Here is a 24,429-nt window from a genome sequence, read left to right as displayed (position 1 = left end):
AGGGTTCAACTAGCCCACAAACTGTCAGCTCTTCTAGCTGGCACATATTGCACCAGAATCATGAAGGGCAACACACAGCTGCTGTCATAACCAGTGCTTTTCACAATTTCTCAGCTTCTATTGTGTTCAGACATGTTGGTCACATTTCCACAAGCACGTACAGGGACGATTAAAAGTGTTTTGTGCTCCTGTTTTGCTATAACAAAAGTAATTGAACTATGTTATTAAAGACCCTTGAAGCATTTTCATGAACTGCAAATCAAGCAACCCAATATCTCACAGAAAGCTGAGAATATGTTCCTGGGACAACTGTAGGATCTATCTTCAAAACAATTAGGTCTCACAAATCAGAGGCTGAAACACACTACCCGGGTCCAATTATAACACTCTTCCTAGATTCCAAACATAGGAAATACTGGACTTCTTACCCCGATACAGATCACTGACTTCAGTGCAGCCGTTTTCCCCTTCACCCTATGGCTCAGGGGGTTACTACATTCTGCAAGCTTTGCTGTGCACACACAGCTCAAACTGCTGTAATGATTCTTTTTTTTTCAGCCTCCCACTTTTCATGTAATTGCTCAGTAAATTTTCCTTAACATACATATTATGCAAACTCATCTCTAATCTTCTGGTAACTCCCTAGCTTACAGTAAGTTCACTAACTACACTTAAATATCAAAGATAAGGGACATCGAAAATGGTTTACGTATACAGATTATCCAAATAATTTCTTACCTGAGTGGGATCCAGGAGGATCAAATCACAGCTTTTAGGTAAATGTTTGTGAAGAAATGTTTTCCCCGAAGAGTGGTTACTGGAGTTCAACCTCCGGGATTCCAGATCAACAGAAGTTACACGCCCCAGAAAGGGGCCAACTTCCTATCTAGAAGGTGTACAAAATCCTCAATTGCCAAGTGCTTGAGGGAACTTGTGTAGATCATATCTGAACTAGACAATACTAATGTTTTCATAATTATAGCTCTTTAATCCATGAAGCTGATAAATCTAAACCAGTGCACCTGCAGAGCTTTAAATTCAGATGCCATACCCTCCTTCAAGGAGTATAACATGCAAAGACTTGTGTGTGCTTCTTTAAGCAACACCAAAGATGGTGTTGTTAAAAGCAAGCCCTACCCAAACTTACTAAAAGCAATCTCACCAAAGTCTAAAGCATGAAACTATCTGAAGGCTTAAAATTGAAATCTTACAAGATCAAGAGCATTAGGCTCTTTCGTAAGTGAGAAAACACAGTTGCTATTAGGCTCCACCATGTCCAAAGCCTGATTTTGCAGCAATTCTGAACAATTTAAAATCTTATTATGGCATAAGAGATAAATCTAATTCTTTGACATAGGCATGCTGCATGAGTTTGGCCATAGTAACACGGGATCTCAGTTCCACATCCGCACAGCAAGGACAACAGAACTACCCTGCCTGAGAGAGGTGTCAGAGATGGAGTGTGTCCTTAATTATGAAGCTCTGACATATAAACACCAAAAACCGAAACAACAGGGAGCCAAGAAGAAGAGAACAGTGAATCATCACCTTTATAATAAAAAGCAGAAAGAGCAATATACCAACTGCCTAACCATCACTGAACCTGAACAACTACAAGGCTTTAAAAGAATATCCAACCCTACTCTAAGAAATGGGTTGAAACCTCTTCAGCTTGGGACAACTTCAGTCTAGATTTCCATCACACAAACTGCAGAGAACAAACCTACATTGGTGGAGAGAAAAAATGGACGTTTCATTAGATTTTTCCCTCATCTCTAGTTTTATTTAATTCCATAAAATCTCTCGGGATTATTTTCATGTTATGCACCTACACACAAAAGTATTTCAAGGATAACTGATATGTCTGCATAGCACTTTGCATGCTCAAAGTACTATATAAGTGCCAAATATTAATAATGAACTGCAGAAAGAAAGCTTATTTCTACCTTCAACCCAAGGAATTACTATCTGAATTTTAAAAAGCACATGGATCCACTGAAAACAGAATATATGTTTTAGAAGTTAAGGAGGAGATGCTAAATGACAAAATTACAAAACCAAAATATTTCCAGAATCATTGCATTTTTCTCCTAGGAGAAGTGCAATTCTAGTGGAAGAATCCTGTTTCCACCACAGTCCTGGTTTTTATGCTCTCTTTTCCAGCTGACTTGACTGAAGTGCAGATCATTAATATCTGAAGTGCCTTGTTTTGATTATACTGGCCTTTGCTGGTACCAATCTAGTTAAGGTAGCACCAAGAATTTCCAGCATAAAACACATTTACAGGTTTATAACTTGGCTCTAAAAATTCTACTCCAAAAGACAGTGGGAGGCAGAAAGGCTCAGATGAGTGCATTATATTATATATCCTATGTGATGCATACTTGCTCACAATGGTATGCGAAGGGGAGGAATTAGCTTTAACTCTGAACTACCACATTTCACAAGCCACCTAAAATGATACTTTTAACTCCCCCGTTTAAGTAATCAAAATAATGTTTTGTAAGTGTTTCAGTTAATTAAGAGCTTAATTTGCCCAATTTCACAGCTTGGCTTAAATCATAGAAGGTGTCAATATAATACAGGAATTTGAATGTCACATCTATTGATCATATTTATACACAAACATTCCCCTCCTTCCTCTCCTCAGAAGTCAATTGCAGCTTGTCTTCAAAGGGTCAACATCTAGGTGATGGGATGTTATAGACTGCTAGCAGCACAACGCTGCCATTCAAAGAAAGGCTTAAATGAAGATCAAGGCTGAATAAATTAACTGTAGGTATTTGCCTTTTTGTGAAAGATAAACTCACAGGAAACAGCTAGAGTAAAGAGAGCTTTGCAGGTTACTTAAAATACTGTTCCTAAAGCAACATGTATTTCTGGCCATTGGTATTGTATTTCCTCTAGCCCACATAGGAGCACAATACAGCTCTCCACTGCAGCACAGCAACATTAAATATAAAAACGTGCCATTAAAGGGCAGAGGGTAATGGCATCAGTGTGGGCGACCCATGCTCAGGTAGTGTTCAACTATTATCTCCAGTTTAAGTAGGCTGAAAATACGCAAATCCAGCCAGCACTGTTTTTAGATAAAATTGTCAGTTTTATGGGTATTTATAGTATGTGTCCAGTCTTGCAGAACTCCATCTTCCTCCACCTCATCTGTAATATAAACTGCTTATAGCCCACATTAATACAATGTAGTACTGGGATACTTCTCACATTCGGTATAAGCCAGGCAGCAGATCAATACTCAGTTATGCTGAGGGGAAAAAACAAAAAAATCATTACCTTAGGATCCTGTTAAAAACACACACACCAGGCAGATAAACCTGATGCACAGACACCATTCTGTCTGGATGCATATGTAGATTACTGCTTTTAAATACATCAAAAGTGGCTTTCTTTCCAATATACAGTTTTAAAGAATCCTACAGGTAGGACCTTTGGTATATATCCTACACAAAATCAGTCTCACCTCAAAAAAATTTAACCTCTCTGCTTCTCATGAGAGCTCTTTCTTTTGATCAAAAGTTTCCACCCTTTGTATCAACTCCCTCACCCATATACTTCTTGTGGTGAAGTCACAGCACTGAAACTGGAATAGCAAAGCTATTTCCATGACAGCATCTGCTGATGACACAAGCTCAGGTTTATAACTTTTCCTTGAATCAAGTAAGAAGATTTAAGATAGAGACTTTAGAACCAGTAACAGTAAACTAAAAATCAAAAGGAAAGCAGTCACACAGAAAAATATTTTAAAAAAAAAAAGTGTAAGTTCTTCTATTATTTGAAGTTGCCTAATGTGAAAGTCTCCTTGGAAAATTCACTAACTGAGCATTTTGGGGTTTTTTTTCCCCTCAGTATTTTTCAGAGTCAAGAAAGCATATATCCCACCTGCATCAGAGCATTGGTACTATAACATAGCAAGAACAGATGCAGGTCTGTTTGCCTCAGAGTAAGAGAAAAACAGAACAGCCACACAATCCTCTTCCTATTGTTCTCCCAACGTACCACGTAGGAAACAGAAACTGATGCCATGCCCCACAGGTCAACAAACTTGAGCTCTGTGAGACGATAATTGCAGAGTTGAGATTCCTCTGAGACACCTTGCCTCCAGCTCAGCAAAGTTTAAATCAAGAAAACATCAGCTTTAATGTCCCAGCTGACCTTCACTAGTGTGGACTTGGAGAGAGAGAGAGAAATGGTCTCTCGGAGAGAAGCTCCAAAGCACGCCTCACCTTTGCAATGCATCACTCATCCAAAGAAGTGGTTTGCAAATGTAATTCAGGACTCAATGCCCATCTTCTTATAGGTGTTCAAGCCCGTCTCAGTTTCACAGAAGTCAATGAAGTTGACAGCAGTAAGCAACTTGCACAAACAAGTTACTACTTGTAAGATACTGAGACAAGACTGGAGAGAATCAAAGCCATCCTGTTAGCACCTGCAATGAAACTCCTGTGTTTTAAGGGGTTTTGCTGCTGTAGTTTTTAATTCTCTCCCACTCCACTGAAGTGACTTGGCTCTTTGTTTCTGTTGGGCTCACAGTACCATAGATCCCTTCACCACCATGTTTCATTTCACAACTCCAGTTGCCACGACAACAGGATGCAGCTTATCTGTGCTGTTTTCATATTTCCAGTTTTTGTTGCCATAACAACACAATCATTCTGGCTTTCTACAAAAACAGCAACTTTAAGACACGTATTCTCAAGGATGCATGATTCATCATACATGTATCTTCATGAGAGAAGAGATTTGTACAGACAATTTGTAAATTAAGCTTATTTTTCTGAAGGGGGATTTTTCACTCACAAAAGTGAAAAGCTGACAGCAATTGCTAGAGGCAGACTGCTGAGACATCTAAAGCCTGGCCTTTAATAATAGCCAGAGTAATATAGCACTAGGCCACTTCCGAGTGGGGACTCCCCACAGTGTCAGGTTGTGTCAAACTGCACAATTGTTATGTGATGTGAGTAAGTGTCCATACTTGTTTCACCCAGGCATATCTGAATTAGACGGTAGATGCAATTCTCTTGAGTTTTAACCCAGTGGCCTCCCCATTATTACCAGCACCACCACCATGCAGCTTTGTGTTTGAAGGCCCATTTTAATTCTGTAATTCAAGCTGTTGTTGCAGATTTCTTTTCAGACTCTGACCCTTTTCACTTTCAGGTGACTGCATTTTGAACTTTTATTTACAGGAAGTGCACATTCATAAGACTGGTGAGAAAATGTTATACAAACACAGCATGCATAAACACAAAACAGTGATGGCTATGAGGGGTATCAGCTAACATGGCACCGTAACTTCATTACACCCTCATTTATGTACTTCACTAATGAGAATGTATTTCACAGGTGTCCAACACGGTCCCTCACATGAGATGAATAACAATAATACAGTCCAACCTGCTTTAGCCATGCTTGGTATCCAGAAGATATAAGTTGGAATCCATCTTTTGGCATGTGTATTCGGGGCTAGGAGAGAATAGACATAGAGACCTCCTTTTACACTGGGACCTAGCTAACCTAAGTCTAAATTCTGGAGCATTTTAAACAATGCAGATTTTTTTAAGCCATGTATGAAGGTTTAGTCCCCAGATTAGTTCTTGTTTATTCTCCTGATATCAGCTGCTTTAAGAACACTTTTCTAATAAAGCCACCACCATTTTTATGATTTCCACCATTTTACATTTCAACTCAGTATATATAGGTATTTCTTCAAAATTTCCACACAAATGCACTTGGGTAAGCACAGCCCCTGTGGTGGGTGCAGTAGCAGAGACTAATGGTCATTAATGCTTTTACCACTACATAAAGCTAAATGGTGTCAAAACAGCAGTAGTCAAGCTATGAGAGTGTTTTTACAGTCACCATCCTCAACACGGTCAGACCAGACGTTGGACAACATGAAAAGATTAAGGAAAATCCCCAAAGAGGTGCAGCCTTAATACTGGGGTAACAGGAAACTATACTCACACACAGCCATAAATTATGCCTCAAACTGACAGACAAATATAATCTCCTCCCCATTTATTGTTTTCGTGCTTTATCGGGTTGAGGAAAAGACAAGACATCCAATTGCTCTGGAAGCACAGAATGTACATAGCATAACTTAAAGCTAGAAAAAAGTATGCAACAAAAAAAATGAAACACTGCCTGTCATGACATTCATTTGCAGTTCGAAGATATTCTCACAATCAAGTGGATTCAACTGTTCCCCCCCCACCCCCCCAAAAAAAAAAAAAAGAGATGCTTCGAAATTTAAATCACATCTAAGCAACAGGACCAGACAGGACATCCACAGACACGCAACGAAGTCCAGAGATCTTTCTTACTCCTGGAAACAACTTCACAACCCCTTTCTTAACTCACTGTACTTCCCCTCCAAACCAGCAGATGTGTGCCCCTACCACTCCTTGTGGAAGGCTGAAACATCTTTCTCATTTTGAAAATGGCTCTGTTCAAGGTGAGTTTATCCCCATTTGTTCTTGTGGAGGCACAATATTTAGTTTGTACAAACTGTGTCCACCTTGGTACTTGTAACACTAAAAACTACGATTGGTTGGAGAGGAAAAATGCGTCACCACTGAGTGACGAACCTTCACAGCTATGGTGGGGAGGTAGTCCAGCCTTGGAATTTGAAATTAAAACAAGAACTAGAACAGACTAAAATCTTGCCTCTAAAGAGAAGCACACATACAGGATTTTACAATATACTTCGAACATTAGTTATTTTTGCTTCTCTGCAGTTTGAATTGAAATCCTCCTAAATCTTTCAAAGCAGTCGTAAGATTATGCCCTGATGTCCTAGCCAGTAATCTCAGTTAAACATGAATTTTAATAACCACCATTGTGCTGATAAATTAAAGTCAAGTATATCTGACTACTGCATTCACCTGCTGAGTTTGGACTTGCAATGCTTAACACATTAACAAACTATGTTTTAGGGGACTTCTCACACAGCTAGAAGCATCAGGCTCTGAGACCTAATCCTTACTTCAGCACTAACTTCATGGGTGGTTAGTCTCTCTACTACTGTAAAATGAGGACAACACTCATTTAACCCACCTCACAGGTTTGCTGAGAGGAACTGCTGACATTTCTACATGCTTTGAAAATGAAAGAAACTATATGAAGTGCTACGTATCTAGCAAGAACACTACAGAAACCCACATCGAGCACTTCTGACAAGTGTTTCAGTTGCTTTTTCAAAGTAGCACAGCTCAGTATACCTATCAAGGAAAAAAAAAGCCTTCATAAACAAGCAGAAATAACGACCTTTTGAAATCACAGTGTAAAGAGACCTGAATACCATCCTCAGATCTGCCTAGGTTCATGCAACAAATCTGTGAAAAATGACTTCATTTCTTTCTGTTTCTGTCACCTAACCTACAAATTAAAGGACAACAGTGAAGCTTTCTCTTAGGACTGGCAGGCTGCTTAAGGTTCGTAAAGCCCATCAGTCCGGAGTGGTTTAAGTAATTGATTTAAGACACTGATTTAAACCATTTAATTTGAAGACCCTGGTCCTGCAAATATGTAAGTGTATTAATAGATCTATTGCCATCAACAGGATTACTCTCATGCAGAAGTGTCTCCAATATCAAAGATAACACTGTATTTCTATTTAGACAACTCTTACCAACACAAGTTCTTTGTGACTTCAAAATAAAGTTCCTTGAGTATTAGCAATAAAAGTAATCAGGACTTTCAGAAGATTAGCAGGTACTGTAAACTCAATTTATTTTTCAGTGCTGACAATATAGAAATAGGAGAAACTAAGACCCATCACCCATCCCTCAGCACCATACTTGCAAAATCTCCTCAGTGAAGTATGTCTCCTCTACATTTGATAAGCCTACCCTCATCTAAGAGGAAAATAAACTACACAGAAGAGACATGCAAGGTACGTCATATGCTGCTTATACCATTAAAGTGGGATATGTGCACAAGTGAGCCCCCATTCATATCAAATGCAAGCACTGATAGAAAAGGTAATTTAATTAAAATCTCTGGAGCTCTCACTTACAAGCATTTAATGCACACAGACTCACCATGGGCTAAACTTTTACAACCAATCTTCTAAATTTTAAATATCTGTGGTTCTAGGCACATTGTGAATGACCCCAGGAACGTCTCCTTCAGCAAAGACAAACAATGAAATAAGTACATCTGGTTAAAAATTTCCAAATTTCAGTGTCCAAATGACAGCAAACATGCAACTACAAAACTACAGAAGAGGAACTCATACGTGCTTGGTAACTTAAAAAAAATAAAATAAAATGGCCCGTCTTCCCCCAGCCTTTAAAAGATGTGGGACACAGACAACTGCCTTGTTTGAAAGCTGTACTATTTTATCAATCATCACTAAAATCTTCCACGATTATGATCCATTCAAGGCAATTCTATCAGCAATACAATTAATTGCCCAGCAAGATCTACTCATTTTTGTATTTTCATGAGCACACACTGTTTATGCTCATGGTTCAATATCATTCATAAGTGTAGTATTTTCTCTTAGCATCTGCTCCAGCATTTTCCATGACTAGAAATCAGACTGGTAGGGTAATTTTCCTCTCTCTTTCAATAGCCACCTCAAAAAGCAACTCTGAAAGCACTCTGCTAACTTCTATCATGATATTTTGTGAATATTTCACTTTTTTATCTAGGCGAGTGACTAACTTGTAATACAACCCTGACAACTTCCTTTTCCAAGACATTCATGTTTATTATTGAGGACTTGCTTTAAAAATGAGCCTTCCATCACCACCATGGTATTCCATAACCATCAGCAACTTATTCACAGTTCTGAAATGCAATTTTACCCTGTATGAAATGCCTACTTTCTCTTTAGTCTTTCTGGTGGCCACAGAACTTATCATCTATATACTACCCATATATTAAATTATATTATTACATATATTGCAATTGTCTATAAAGCCATGAGCCAGAATAGCTTGCTTTGCTCATCTTTTTTTCTGCAACCTCTGACTTTTTTCCTTTACTAATCTACTCTTCCATTTTTAATCCATTTGATTTCTGCAGTCCCTAGCAAGGCCCAGAACAACAGAATGATTTCTGTGAACAAGTCAGTAATTTAAAATTCAGTGGTACCCTCTTCCCTTTCCTACAAAGGCTGATTTTTAGAGGACATTTAATTACAGGCCTGAGTTCCTACTTTCTAAGCCTAAACACAACCCCTGAAGGCTTACAATATTTGAGTCACAGCTGGAGCTGTGGTTACTATACAGTTTAAATATCAGCCTCTTTACTGTGCAATTTGTTTTGAAAATCAAATCAGATGCCGTGTCATAAACAAGTACTAATTAAGTACTGAGCAGAAATTGGGCTTTTTTGTGCAAGAAGGGTTCTTAAATATCTGCATCTTCACTTCCATAAGAAAGGATAAATATGTCAAGAGTGATAATTATAAAAGGAAACCTACTATGGTACTTGCAAGGTAGTACTGCTGCTTCTCCATTTCATCTGCTTCCATGTAAGAAGAAATGGGGGGAAAAAAAAAAGTTGAGACCTGTGTGAAATATGTATGTACTAAGGATCTTATGAATCTGATCATATAACCCATAACGCTTCCTTTTCCCTCAGAGAGGACATTCACTCTGGGTTTCCATCACATACGATTTAAACAGGCAAGCTAAACCCATCTCTCTCTGTCACCGCAAAGCAACAGTAAAGCTACTTATATTTTCATTCCTTTTAAGTTATGATGTACACACGGTATTTATTTGACGATAACATTGCATTCATTCAATATAACACCTTGTTTGATAAATATCAAGTGAAGAACAGGAATAATGCATTTTAATACTCTGAAGCTTGCCTCTGAGTAACAATATTCACTACTCCATTAACTAACAGGCTCTTGGCTACAAAGGCAGAATTAGATCTGTCAGTCACTGACATGGGAGGGCATGGCCAGTTGCACTGAAGATCATCCAGTTGAGATGACTTCCACAGCAAAGGAAAATATCCCCTGTGGCCTAGAACTTGTTAATGAGTTTGTATGCATTACAGCAATAAATTGGATTTCTACTATAGAATATACAACTTCATGGCCCAAACAGATACCTTACTCCACTGTCCAAAGCAGTACTCAAAATAAAGCACAGTTAGATCTGTGGACTCTAATTCAACAAAACCAAAGACAGGATTTCAAAATCTTTCATTATTATTATTAGGAGAGAAAACCATGAGCTCTCCGATTCTAAAACCGTAATCTGACGATATTTAAGTGTGCTCTTTGTGAGATTTTGTAGAAGGAATGAATGAACACTGAGTCGGTTGACTGTCAGATCTCACAGTTTGATACAAACTCCTTCAGAAAGACACGGCACTCTCGAACAGTAGGCTCTGACTCTGCCTGCAAACTTAATGAATTCACCGCATGTGGTGAACATGGCTACTGTAGTTCTTTAGTGAATTTGTTTGGAGTACGTTGACCAGGATCTGCTCCAAAACAACTCCCACTGGAGAATGTGTATTTACATTCCTTGACAGATAAAAAGGCACAAGTTTTTATATCCTGCAAGAGCAGCAGCTACCAGGAAAACTACTTTTGTAACATGAAACACCTGGATACCTTCTTAAGGGCTCACAAGAACACTAAGCTACAGTATTCAAAACCAAATGGAGATCTGTGACAGCACTCCATTAGTCTTTGGACAAAGCGACAGCAAGCTCTGTGAACATGCTTACTACAGCAGTGTAAAGAGATCCTCTTAGTGCCCATAAGTAAAAACATGCTTGATTTCACAATCACTTGACATTTCAAGTCTGAAATTCAAGTCCTGTATTCAGCCTCCTTCAAGACTGCAAGATCTGTGGTGAAGAGAAGCTACATTTCTCATGGTACTGTTGAATACTTACCTGGCACAAGTTCAAACAAGAACAGTGGCATCCACAGTGCAAGCATTATGTATAAAATAGAAGCTGGAAGCTTGTCTAGAGATCAATAAAATGAAGCTGCTGCCTTTTAAGTATCTTGTCTCTTTTTCATAAGTCCATAGAAAAGTCAGAAAGCTCACCTGGATTCTAATTTTTCACTGAGACTCAGAGCATCAGGAATAGAAAATTTTGTACTTGAGAAAAAATACAGCCAAGGTGAACAAAATTAAGAAGTCTGGAAAACTACAGTCTCCATAATCAGCAAAAGAACCTACAGTGCTAACTTTCACCTTCCTGATCTCCTACTGAATTTTAGGTAGCAGACAAAAAAGCACACAGAAGAGATGGGCTAGTCTGTGCCAACTATCCTGGAAGGAAATCTGCAGTTCACACATTAAGCAGACAAATTTGTAGGAGGAATACTGTTTTGGTTTTTTTTTCCTAAAGAAATGGAAATGCTTTCAAGAGCAGACTTCAGCACTCAACCACAACATGTTCTGTTTAGGTAGTGAGCTCTCGTCTTCTGAACAGGCTCCAGCACTCAAGCCAAACAGTTTCCTGTTCAATGAAGTAACCGAAAAACTTCCTTTTTGCACAATGGCCATTCTATCCCAATTCATTTCCCTAACAAAGCACTGTGCTACAATTACAATGTGGGACCTATTCATCCATCATAAGTAACTTGGAACCCATAACTAATTGCCCCAAGTACTTACCAAGATATATCAAATTTCCTTTCCTGATCTAAATGCCCTGTACTGACTTCAGCTCTATGACAGTTCGCAACTCCTTGAGACTGGCACAAGATGTAAATGCTCCTTTGCTTGGCTTAACTAGAGGAAACTCCTCCTTAAAACAAGAAATACCATAGAAGCCTGCTGTCTCGGAGGACTATGATGCAAGAAAGAAGCTGGGGCAACAGAAGCAGATGAAGACACCTAGCAGGCAGCCTCTGCCAGCATCCCCACGCAGAACAAGCATATGTAAGAAGATTAACCAGAATGAGTCTAAAATGTTGCAAACTGACTGGCCAACCTTTAAAAAGCAAAAAACCAAGTCACAGACAAACAGCATATCCTGTCTCCCAAGAAAGGAAAACTACTGAGACTGTATACTGATACCTATTGCCAAAATCAAGCAGTCAACATGAGGCCTAAGTAAATCTACTCCCAATTTAGAACAAATTAGAATTAGTGCTAGACTAACCCAATCTTCTTCTTTAAGAAGATCACCGAAGTCCAGACAAATTAGAAGTAGTTAAGCATTTGATAGATGACAAGTAGGAAGTTACTAGTTGAAATGGAGAGGATTAGGATTAATACCAGAGTTGTAAGGAGGATAAGAAACTAAAAAGGGTAGAGGATCATAGGTTATTTTGAAAAGGGAACCATCAAGCTATACAGAGACTGATCCTTGCTGAAATCCATTATTAATCTTGAAATTAATGTTAAAATATTCTCACTAATGGGTAAAAAAGACCAAGAATTACCAATGCACTAATGAAATTGGCTGAAGACAAAGTTAAGAGACATCATAAGTACATAGGACACAGCATCTTGAAGACCTGGGTAACAGAACCAACACAAGATGTACATAAATTAAAAAGTAACATTATTTCCATTATAAACTAGGGAGTCAGTAACTGACAAGAGGGGAAAAGGCCCTGGGATACACTACTCATTAGATAATGATGGTTCACAAATAAGATGCAGCCATGAAGATGGCAAATACTACTACAAGATATTGTATAAAGTGAAAAATTCCCAGGAGAGAGAAATTAGTATTATTGGTTTTGTACAAGGAAAAAATAAAACTTTTCCTGGAATATTCTGTATAGCTCTGGTCACTCATGTTCCAGGTAGATTAATCAAATTCTGCAGCTGTTTAAAAAAGCCTGCTAAGACAATCAAGAGTTATAGGAAATGTCTTATGATGGAAAGAAAAAGAAAAAAAAAAGCTTATTTAGCCTGACCAGATCCAGCTCAGAGGAGAATATGATTGCTCTCCACAAATATATGCAGATGAACACAGGGGAACAAGAAGAGCTGTTTAAGCTCAAGGACAACGTTCGCACAAGAACAAATGAGAATGCATTAGCCACGAATGCAGTTAAGCTGGAAAATAAGAACAAGGATTGTAGCTTTCAAAGCAGTCAAATTTGGAATAACTCTACAATGGCATAGCAAAAAAAATTCTACTCACTGAAGAACTGTTTCAAGTAGCTTGCAAAAGGGACTAGACAGTACACTGTCTGCCAGTATCGGACTTGAACCCATGCTCCACAAGACCCGTTCCAATCCCATGTGGAGATGTTCCCTCTCACTGATGGGCTCTGACTGTTTTGCCTCTGCATAAAGTCTTATTTTAAGATCAGTGAGATACAGATAAAAAGGACTATCTTCTTGTCAGTAAAAAACTTTCAGGACATTTATGCTTGTTTATAAACAACAGCTGTGACAAAGTACAAGAGCAACACACTTCACTGGAGTCATCCCAATCAAAAGGAGGAAAAAAAAAAAGGAAAAAAGTTACAAAAAGAAAATTAACAGGGAATGTAGATTTTTGTTCTTTTGAACCTATTAGCAACAGAAAACACCTTCTGTCATATTTGAAGAGGGTGTTAACATTGTCTGGATTTCTTCAGAAAACTGTTGACATGCTTCCAAGACCCATCTTCTAAAACAAGATTGATCCATCATTTCTTGAGACTACACCCACTTCTCATTGTTCCAATTTGCAGGAGATAAATGATAGCTGGCTGCACTTCTCAATCCTGTTGAGAGTTTTGGCATATAAGAAGGAAGGGCATTGAGCAGACCCAACGAACAACCCCCCTGGAGAATCGCCAGCATCTTCCTAACTAACAGAATTCGAGGCCAACTATCCATAAACTAAAAGTAACTCCCACATAAACACTGCTCCATTCTGCATCGCTCTCACAATAACTTACAAACGATGTGTGTAGAGAGGGAGAGTGACTATATTGTATGACAGACTTTCATGTTAGACCATTTTTCTCTGAAACAACTAGAGATTGTTTTGGTTGCTATATGGGCAACCCTGGAGAGGTTAAGATTTTCTTTGCTAGTCAGAATGCAGTCTAGCCCTGCTTTGTATCCAGACAAAGACAGCTGTCACCTTTCTCCTGAGTATTTAATCCATCCTCCTATATTTGAAGAAAAAAAAAAAAACACACAAAAAAGAAAAAAAAAACACAAACAAAAAAAAACCCAACTCACAACCTGTAAGAATAACTGTGTCCTTAGCTGGAAACATCAAGAGAGACAAATCCTACAAACAAACTGAGAGAATCTACAAGTGGGCACAAAGTCAGCCAACAGAAAAACCACACCGGAGTTCTGCACTGGGTGGTATCTCCCAAACTCTCTTTCTACAGTCTTCTTCAGATCTATTTCGCTCCAGGTGCTTCTGAAGAAGATGGGCCATCTCAACTACAGTTAGAAGTACACTTATTACTGTTCTGCTAACATACAACTGCACTTAAGAACTTCTTCACTCCTTCACAGTATGTTCCTGCAACTTTTCCTTTCTTACCATGGGATGAAGGAAATTAAACCAGCACTAAGGCACTTTGCTTCTGCTAGTCCAAACTGGTTACTCCAGTGGATGCTGCCAAGAGGCTGCATGGCTCCTGCTCACAGACTGTAAACACTTCTGTCTTTCCCTCAAGAAGACTGGAAAGACCCCTTGATGAGCTTTCCCATTCTTCCTCATTCTCTCCTTCATGCTGCTCTCATCAAGACGAATGCACGGACCCTGTTTCAGCAGTGAGGGGAGGGAAAATTAAATTGGATGTTTCTCAATTCTTAGTACAGAGGAGGCCTAGAAGCAGCTAGAGAGCGCAAAATTTTGATCAATCATTTGTTTCCAAGCAAAATCACTGTGGAAAAGTGAAAAAATTTAAAACTGAAAGTCTTCATCGATGCTTCTCAAACCGTCTGCCATCACAGCTAACAAATTTGGCTGTGCACACACCACTGCAAGCAGGCTGAGCACCCATTGGTTAATGGAACCACGGAACTTGCAGATGAAAGAGAAAAAATGAATTTTAATGCAGTTTTTAGAAATACTTGTCATTGCTTCAGCATTGCCATTTAGTGAATGGGACCGATTTCTCTCTCAGTAGGGGATGATATTTTAATGATGTAACAATGTACTTCCCAGAAGAAAGACAAGCCTCATGAGGCAGATTAAAACTAAGAATATTCAGATCCCATTAAAAACAGACAGTTTCAAGACATTTTAAAAATTAATTTTGTTTAATGATAAAATGTGTTATCTTAACAGGTGGCTAGCCAATTGTAAAATTAACCAAAACATGGTCAGAAGCACAAGGCTAGCTATTAGAAGAACTGGTTTCTTTTTATTCTGTCTTTTATTATCAGTGTACCATATGACCCTACACAAATTCCTCCAGTCCATGACCCCAGGCAAATTTCTGAGCATCAGCTTTCTCTTTCTGCAAAGCAGGGGTAGTACTTGTCCAACACCAGAGTTCCTCAAGACCTCAGATAAAGAGACATTAGAAAGTAATGTTGTTTAATAAGCAGGGACATATTTAATGCAATTCCCAGGATGTTTATTTTCAACAGTTTCTGTGGGATCAAGAAGTTTTTCTCAGCACTTATCAGCACCCTGTCAAGAAAACAGCTTCATGTTTGATTGCTTATTAACTGTATTTTGAGCACTAAATATTTAGCTGCAGCCACTGGACTCTGCAATGCTACAAGTAATTTTCAGTTTCCACAGTGAAACACACACTGCATTCGGCCACTCTGTGCAAAATCACTTAAAATATATAAATAATACACCTTACTGAGCATCTCCTGAATTGTAGCAAGGGGGAAATGAGGAAGACTGATGAAAATATTGAGCATTAGAAACACTAGTTAAGTTTGCCACTGAGAATGGTTAAATATTACACAAAACTCACCAGCACACAGGGAGGTTAGAGATGACACAATGTAAGCAGACAAGGAAGTGAGAAAACAGATTAGTCCATCTGCATTGTTGAATTTAGCATGAAAATTTTTATACAACAAAATCAAGTTGCTTGGCTTGCTGGTTTTGCTGGTCTTACAGGTGATCTGATCATTTATACCCTAAATACTGTTGCAGCGATCACCGAGAAAACGAATGACAAGAAATGCATCCATACAGATGAAAAGAGTCAGTGGAATCCTTTCACTCAATTCTTAATGAAAATTCATAATTTCCAGGTATAAATTACTTTCCTTGTAATAGAAAATAAGTACTTTTCATTAACAAGTTTTAGGATACAAACAAACTACCAGCACAGTAAAACGCAAAGAAAACAACACTGTGGATGAACACATCCACTTGACAAGTGTATCCAGTCAACGTTTGTACATCAGGAAATACTTTCTGATCCACACTTTAAATGTTTTTAGAGCGTGAAGTGAATTTTAAATGAGACCAGACCATGAAGTTTCCTCTGCCATTTAACTTCTAGTCTCAAGTCATTATTTCTCCTACCTCAGTAGCTGTTAACACTGAAAATAAACAAGAAAACAATGTAACTATATTTTCATCACATTTACGGCTCAGAGATCAGAGCTTGGTTGGCCACTGGAAATACTCCAAAGATCACCGTTTCACTTTTTCTTCATTTGGCACCTCTTAAAGAAGCGACCTCCGAACACTGTACATTCCTACCTTACCTCTAGAGATAATACAGAATAATTTTATTTTCTTCCTCTGAAATCTTCATTGCCTCTTTCCATATCACAAACCACTACAGAATATTGAGAATGTTGAGGCCACTGCGCATGTCTTGTATCTTCCAAGGATTATTTAGGAAACCCTGCCTAACCAAACTTTGTGGTTCAAACAGTCTGCTTTATCTTACTAATGAGAATGATAATTTAGTACCAAATACTCGTGAGGAATTATAGCTCTGCTGACTGGCAAATAATTTGCCAAGGCAGATTAGTTTAGCTGCATAAAATAAATATCCACCTGCATATACTAGCACTAATCAGGGCGTGAAATTAAACTTTTTATTCAGTGGGAAATAACTGCTGCAAGGCGGCGATTTAGTCTGGGAAGCAAATATTAAGGTCAGCCTATTCTCTCTGATGTTTATAGTATATATTACAGTGCGGAGAGCATGGTGCAACAAATTCTGCTTTTTAAGTCTATGAAACTAAATACTTCAGTGATGCGATAGCAAATTTGCCATTTGCTTTTCTAATTGCATACATTTAATGGAGCAAAGTGGCTGAAACGAAACATTACTAAAGAAGCGAGGGTGAAGTTACTGAAGTGCCAAAGGCCTGCACCAAGTACAGAAAAATCTACGGCACAAAGTTTGGGGTAGAAGAAAACAAATCAACATTTTCTTTACAATATACTAGTCCCAACAAATCCTCAAACTAAGAGGATGTTATTTCAGTTCTATTGGAAAAAATTACTAAGCATAAGTTTAATATTCAAGCAGGATTTGCAACCCCACGTTTAGGAGGCAACTCTCTGCTATCCCAGCTGTTTTACAAAATTATTTTCATCGCTTTCATGCCACCCTTGCTTTGGATAACCCAGGATTCTCTGCCACAATGACCACGACACACATATGTTATTAGGAAGACTATAATGTTCTCAAAGCAGATTTTTATAACAATAGCTAACAAGTCCTCGGTCTTAGAAATCCCAGCCCTACTGACACCATAAATTATACAGGTTCAGTGCAAACAGAACCTCTTTTAAAGTATCAGCTTTTATCCATCTGTTCCATATATATATATACAAACACACAAATAGAGAGAAGGATAAAAAGAGATTCCAAGTCTATTACCCTTAAGCCTCCAATTACACTGACTATTCCTCACTATATTACCTGCCAGTTACATGGAAGCGTCTACAAACATAAGAATATAAAAATTAAGGAACTTCAGGGTTTTCTCTGATTTAAAAAAAAAAACAAAAAAAAAACCAAACAAAAAAAACCACAACCACCACCACAACACCACAGATGCATCTTAAAAGCCAACCAAAAGGCTTTGGTTCTCCTGTGAAACTGGAAGGCCATCAGGACCTCCTAGAATCATGTCACCCAGAAAGAAAAAGAAAATGGTAATTTGGTGGTGAAATGGAAAAAAGACACTCATGAAGAACGCTAGTATCAACATCTTCCTATTTGCAAGCCAGGAAATTAAATTAAGTACTGCAAATTGATTCATTTAGAAAAACTGAGAAAGCAAAACTCCCTTAAATATCAAGCTATGGCCTCCCAAACCATCCTAGATAGGATCCCAAACTGGTCAGGTACAGCTCCAAGCACTGCTAATTAAACACAACTGAAGTTGCCACTAGTCCATTCAAGAAAACAGATGTTGCTTCATAGAGCTTTGATATTTTTCTTAAATACCTTTCAAAATGAGGAACAAAAAATATGAACTCTTATAAAAAGGGCTTTATTGTATTTTTATAGCATATTACATACCTTGTAACAATCATTCTGTTAAGTCTGAATGTCAGTTTTATTTTCTGTCCCTTTTTTCCTGGCTATTTACAAGCTTTGTAAGAATCGTTCCTTAATTAAGTCTAAACATAGTTTTATATAAATGGATTCCTGGAATTAAAAACGTTCAGACTTAAGAAATGATTGTTACAGAGACTGTAACAGGCCGTAAAAAAGAATGCCACTTTAAACAAAGATTTCTCATTTTAATTAAAAAGATAATCATCAGAACATTCGTACACTTAACAGAACCATTTGAAGCTACTTTGAAAAAATATCTACTATTCTATGCAGGCATATGTAGTTTACTTTATATGACATTTAATCAAAGTCTCAGTTGAGCCTATTGCACTCAGACTTTAAATACTGTATCTACAGTTTTAAACACTTTATTCAAATATGAAAGTTACTTATTGAGCACCTCATTTCTAGTACTTTTGTAAATGGTTATGACAACTGAAATTCCATATTGTTGAAGGCATAAAACCAGAGCTCTGTAAGGCAAGGGGTTTTGGGAGGGGTTTTTGTGGGTTTTTTTTAAGCTAATGGGCACATTCGCCTCTCCTTTTAGCTTATGCATCAGTCTCTTACATACCATACTTTACAAAGAGTGTAGTTTTATCTGTAGTATTGCAGAAACACGAAAAGGGGCTGAGGTGAACTGAGACAGGTTCTATTCTGGTAAAATCCTTGGTGTAGCTGCAGAACACTGGACTATATAATGTACAAGATCATGTTTTAAATCTATGAACTGGCTTTCATTCAAAAAAAGCTTTGAAAGATGACATGTAGAATACATGATAGAAAACACTCATTCACCAGCAAAAACAGTCTTCCCTGGTGAGCAGTTGCTTAGTATTGCATAATGCTAATACACAGCAATTTAATATCAGAAATAAATTAAGCCTTCTTAAAATGTAGAGGTAAATTGAGTAGGCAAATGAAGTTAAATAAATTACTTAAACCTTAAGTATTAGATTATGCATATCGTAGCTGACCATGGATAACTAGGAAACCGGTAGCAGATATTAGCTAAATGTAATACTGTTTCATTGGCAAGTAATCGAGCCAATACCAGCCAGCAAGAAGGTGGCCTTCTTTTACTCCCATCAAAAAGTTGCATAGGCATGAGCACACATAAAAAAGAAAAACAGAGTCCAGTTTGTCTTTCAAAGCATCAGATATAGATACTTTAAGGCACGATATTTCATCCATAATATTAGCGTTGGATGAAGTCTCCACATGACATTTTTCTATTAGAGTTAGACATTAAAATTAAAAAAAAAAAAAAAAAAAAAAAAATCGCCAGGTCCATCTTGCCCGATACCTTGTGACTCAAGAGAGCTGCTCAAAGTCAATGCCAAAAATTGGGTACTCACATTTTTAAGTGGAAAAAGTATTATTTTCTAGAGAAGCACAAAAATACTACCACCTACCGGGCTGCTTTTCAACATGAAATGAAACCTACTGCAAATCCATATCAAAAACAAAACTACCAAAAGCTGGAGAGATAATAGGTCTCATGGATTTGAATATTTACCTACGATGGCACTTGGGAAACTCTCAGGGAAAATCAATAATTAATAGCAAAGCCCACCTCAACCCAAACTGCGAGCCACCTAATAAGGAAGATGTACATGAAGCGTGTCCCACACTTGGATGAACAAGATAATACACTGTGAATGATTCAGCATTAGTTGAGAGGATGCACGAGCTGATCCACTACCTCTATGTAGATAATTGTACCAATGCCATTACTGCAGTTCCTAAGCACTTTCTGAGTACTAAAAGGCAGAAACAAAAAGACGCTTCCTAGGAGGGCCAAGCTGCTACTTCCAACTGATACTTCATGTACCAAAACAACCTACTTGTGCCATGCCTCCACGAACACCAAAAGACCCCACCAAATCGACAAAAACTTTACTTCATCAGCATAATTAAAGTAAGAGTCATGTTCCAGATAGACGTGTGCTAAAGCAAAAGCCTGAAGTGTGTTACACAACAGCTTTTCTCACTCTCCTCTCAACGTGTAAGCAAAAATATCCTAAAAAGTTCAGAGGGAAGCCACATCTTTCACTGCACTTTTTACAAGCATTTTGCATACAAGAGGCATTTTAATAAAACATTGAGGAACTTGGTTTAGCTTTTAGTTCTCAGTGCAGCCTGATCTTGATAATTCCTCCCTTTATCTGGTGCTCTTAACAGATGCATCTCCTGTAAGAGCAGCTCTCGCTCATGCTCAGGTCTCTCCCTAGTGTCGGGGGGCTTTATTGTTTGAGTGGAACACAGCCAGCTGCAAGATGGACAGGGGTTCCCTCAGGTCCCAGGCCCAATCTTATGGAAGATCTCCAGCTCCTGGACTAAGCCCTTGGATGGTAATCTTAGCACAGAGGGTGAAAAAAGCAGCATATGGGAAGTCAGCATAGCATGTTCACAATGCTGTCTGGCAGAAGACAAAAACATTTCAGCAGAAACTTTTCAGGATACGAAACTCACTATCTAGAGGCAGGCTGTAATTACCAAGCTTGGCCAAACACAAGTGCAACAGGATCTGGGACTCTCCTTTGGCCAATCACACACCAAAGAGGGTAGTTTATTATTACTAATTGCTACCTTGCCTATTTAGGTATCCACAGCATTTTCCCACTTCACTGAGCTGAGACTCTACAAATCTAACAAACGTGGAGACTACTAGCAAAAGGGTCAAAAAGTCTCAAGAGAAACAAGTTCTACAAGATTAAAAACCAGAAGCCAAACAAGTGTTTTGAAGCTCAAAATCAAAATTTGCAACTAGCATTTCCTCAATTTCATTTTGGGCATATGTTCTGAAGGTTTAATAGAATTGCTTCTTCTTCGTGATGAGCTTAGATTTAATTCTGTACCGCTGGAAGCACTAATCCAAAACAAACTTTTAGCAAGTGGTGCCAGTCATTTAAACTATATTCTTAGAGAAAAAAAAAAGTTTTGGGCACCTGGAATTTACATTCAATTCAGCTGGCACCAGTTTGTTTTCATTTCTAATCTTATGTTTCTGGCCAAAACACTTAGAAATATCAACAAATGAGGAAAGAGAGAATGAAACTACAGTTTAAGTGCATCATGCCTCAAATCTAGGTAAACTAGCCACATTTGAAGAGCATCTGGGATGCAAGTACCCCCAAGGCTGTTTTCCATGCCAAAGGCCAACTCGCAAACCTAAACAATGTAAGTGCTCTTCACATTCACTATCAATGATATGCTGCTGCAGCAGGTGAAAGATTTAAGTGTCAGTATTTACAGCTCTCAGAGCAGAAAAAACAAAATAAAATTGCAGAGAGATAGTGTGCAGTACAGAAGGATAGTCTAAGGTGTATAAATAAAGAGAAAGGCCCAAGAATTACACGCACAGCCCCTCCCGGTGCCTCTGGGCCCCTCTGCCAGCTCCTGCCTCGCTCGAGTTTAACTTCTCCCGCTCCCAGGTGGCACCTGCAGCCCCCCACCCCCCCCAACACAAGGATACTTTGCCACGGATTTGGGGCCCCGCTCCCGGCACGCAGCCCTCCCCGGCAGGCAGCCCCCTCCCCGCACTCCACAACGCCTCTGGGGCCCCGCTCACCGCCCTCCCCCGCCCGTAGGACGAGCCTCCCCCCCGCAGCCCGGCGCCCCCCGGCCCAGCACGCCCGAGGGGCCCGGCCTCCCCCAGGGTCCTCTTCCCCATTGCCCCCAGCCCCATCTCCCCCCTCCGCCCCTCCCCCACAGCCCCTCCTCATCCCTCGCCCCTCCCCCCGGCTGCCCCTCCACACACACACACACACACACACACACACAGGTGCCCACCCCCGCCGCCACCAACAGCCGCGGCCCCTCACCATGAACTTGAGGGCCTTCTCCTGCAGCACGGCCTCGGCCGGGTCCATAGTCCTGCGCCGCCGCCGGGGCCGCCCCTCCTCTCAGTGCCAGGCCGCAGCCAGCGCAGACAGGAACCTGCGCTGCCCCGCGTCCCCCCCCTCCACCTCGCCCCGCTGCCCGCATAGCGCATGCGCCGCCCGCAGGCCCACGGGAAATGGAGTCCCCGGCCGCGCTACCGGCAAGGGCCCGGTCCGCGGGTCAGAACTACAAAGCCCAAAAGCACTTGGGGCCGGGGGCACGCCGGGAGCCGGCTGGCGCATGCGCTCTCCGCGGGAGAGAGGGCTGACGGGAGTTGTAGTACTCTGGGGCTGTGACGGTGTAACTTGAGGGCAGGGGCTGGGGGGGGAGGTCGTCGCTGCTCGGGGCGGGGGAGGGAGGGAAGCCCCTCTCCGCGGGGGCCATGTGGGCCATTTCCAGCCCCAGACCTTCCCTGGTGAGGTGCAAGGCTGGCTCCCAAGCCACAGCCCTGCGTTCTCTTCTATTAGCATCTCGCATGTGGCTAATGGCGGGGTGCAGGGGCGGCTGGCAGCAGGTTCCCCTCGCAGGACGCCCCACCCGCGCCCCACGGCGCCCGCGAGAGCTCGGCTGCTCCCTTGTTTTGCTCCAGTTGCACTCCCTGCTTGTGCACTGTCGATTTTCAAGTCAATTGTTACCAGTACACCATCTGAAATTAACCCCATGCACTGGCATACCCCAGCACCCATAGAACGAGTACCAAAAATATCTGGTGACTTCCATATGGAGAGAAAGCCAGTCCGAAGGAGCCATTGCTGCTCCTTGGCAGGGGATATGAAACAGGGAAACCTGCGTCACTGGAACGGTTCAAGTACACTTACATCATTGTTGAGGGATGTTTGTTCAACTCGGTCCCGTAAAGACAACTCCTCACATAAACAGCCTCCCGTGGTGCTTCGGTGCCCTTACGGTTAGCTTTTTTTGTTAATGCTGCTAAATCAATTTTCTCTGAAAATTGGGCCAAGTTCTCCTTGCTGCACCAAGCAGCAAACAAAAAAAATTGATCAGCATCCTTTTAATAGCAGCTGCACATAGACTGGAGGGTACTTACCATATCCCGCTCTTTAATCTTCTCTGTTGCACACCAAAAAAGACCAGCTCACTCTTTGGCAGCCATCGCTTCTAATCCTCTTGGTTTTGTTAATTTTGTCTAATCTCTTTCCAATTTTCCTACATTTTTTACAGTGTGCCCAAAAGCTGACGCCACCTAGCATGGAGCAGCAGAGAGGAATTACCTCCTGTGTCTTTAGTACTAATTAGAAGAGCCTGATAAGTTTTTCCTTTCTCTATAGCAAACATGACACTGATTCGTATGCAGTTTGTCATCCAGTAAAAACATTCAGATTCTTTTCCTTGCTGCATTTATATATTTGACTCTGCATCTTAAGCGAGTTACCCTGGATTTCTTCTTATTTAGATGCAAAGGAGCCAGCCACAAACATCAGCACTTGCTTGCTGACACGCGGCTTAAACCCATTCCTTTTGCTCCTGTGTTTGACCTATAAAGTGAAGCTTCCAGTCGCAGGTATGAAACCAGCATCTCCTGTGCACCAGCCCCTTCCCTCATTTTCTCTAAACACCCCATTTCTCCTCCGGATTTTTAAACAAGATAATCAGAGGGAAAACGATGCAGAGAATATGCCCCTTACTGGATTCCTTGCAGGGACATATGAGCTGGGTGATGCCTCATGACCCAGTGCTAGGAGCGTGTCCTGCAGCCAATGACCCAGCAGAGGTGATGGGGAATGTCAGCCCATGCCGGGTGTGATGCTGGGTTGAGCTACGCGCCCAGAGCAGTGGCTTGAGAGAAGGAGGCAGGGATAACCTTATGTCCTGCCTCTACAATCCCAAGGCACAGAAATCTTCCAAAGAAAGCTTTCAGGTCACCAGGACATGGGCTGCTATTCCTGGACTGGCCCAGCCACACTCTTGGTCATCATACTTTAAGCCCCAACTCCTAGCAGTGAAACGCCTGAAATGCTTGGCTGTAATGGGGCTGGGTATTTTCCAGACTGCTGACAGCACTGAAAACACTTACCACAATTATATAAATAACAGTAATTATAATGAGGGAGTCCTATAATTACAAAGGGACGGCTCCTGTAACAGTACTG

General features: G+C 40.2%; 1 protein-coding gene across 14 annotated transcripts in view; it reads right to left on the bottom strand.

Annotated features, from left to right (window-relative positions):
* The window catches only part of BTRC (beta-transducin repeat containing E3 ubiquitin protein ligase), a 118,862-nt gene extending 96,459 nt beyond the window's left edge, over positions 1–22,403 (bottom strand). For 9 of the 14 annotated variants that reach the window (XM_075504676.1, XM_075504677.1, XM_075504681.1 and 6 more), the window contains exons 1-2: positions 22,261–22,403; positions 5,413–5,481 (exon numbers count right to left, since the gene is read on the bottom strand). In XM_075504676.1, the coding sequence (XP_075360791.1) occupies positions 5,413–5,481; positions 22,261–22,308 (117 nt within the window). In that variant the 5' untranslated portion in view covers positions 22,309–22,403. The remainder of the gene's footprint in view (positions 1–5,412; positions 5,482–22,260) is intronic. The other 5 variants (XM_075504678.1, XM_075504685.1, XM_075504686.1 and 2 more) reach the window with 1 other exon arrangement.
* Between the last annotated feature and the right edge of the window lie 2,026 nt (positions 22,404–24,429).

This window comes from Mycteria americana, chromosome 6, assembly GCF_035582795.1.
Source record: "Mycteria americana isolate JAX WOST 10 ecotype Jacksonville Zoo and Gardens chromosome 6, USCA_MyAme_1.0, whole genome shotgun sequence".
Lineage (NCBI taxonomy): Eukaryota > Metazoa > Chordata > Aves > Ciconiiformes > Ciconiidae > Mycteria > Mycteria americana.
This window is presented reverse-complemented; position numbering and strand designations above follow the sequence as displayed.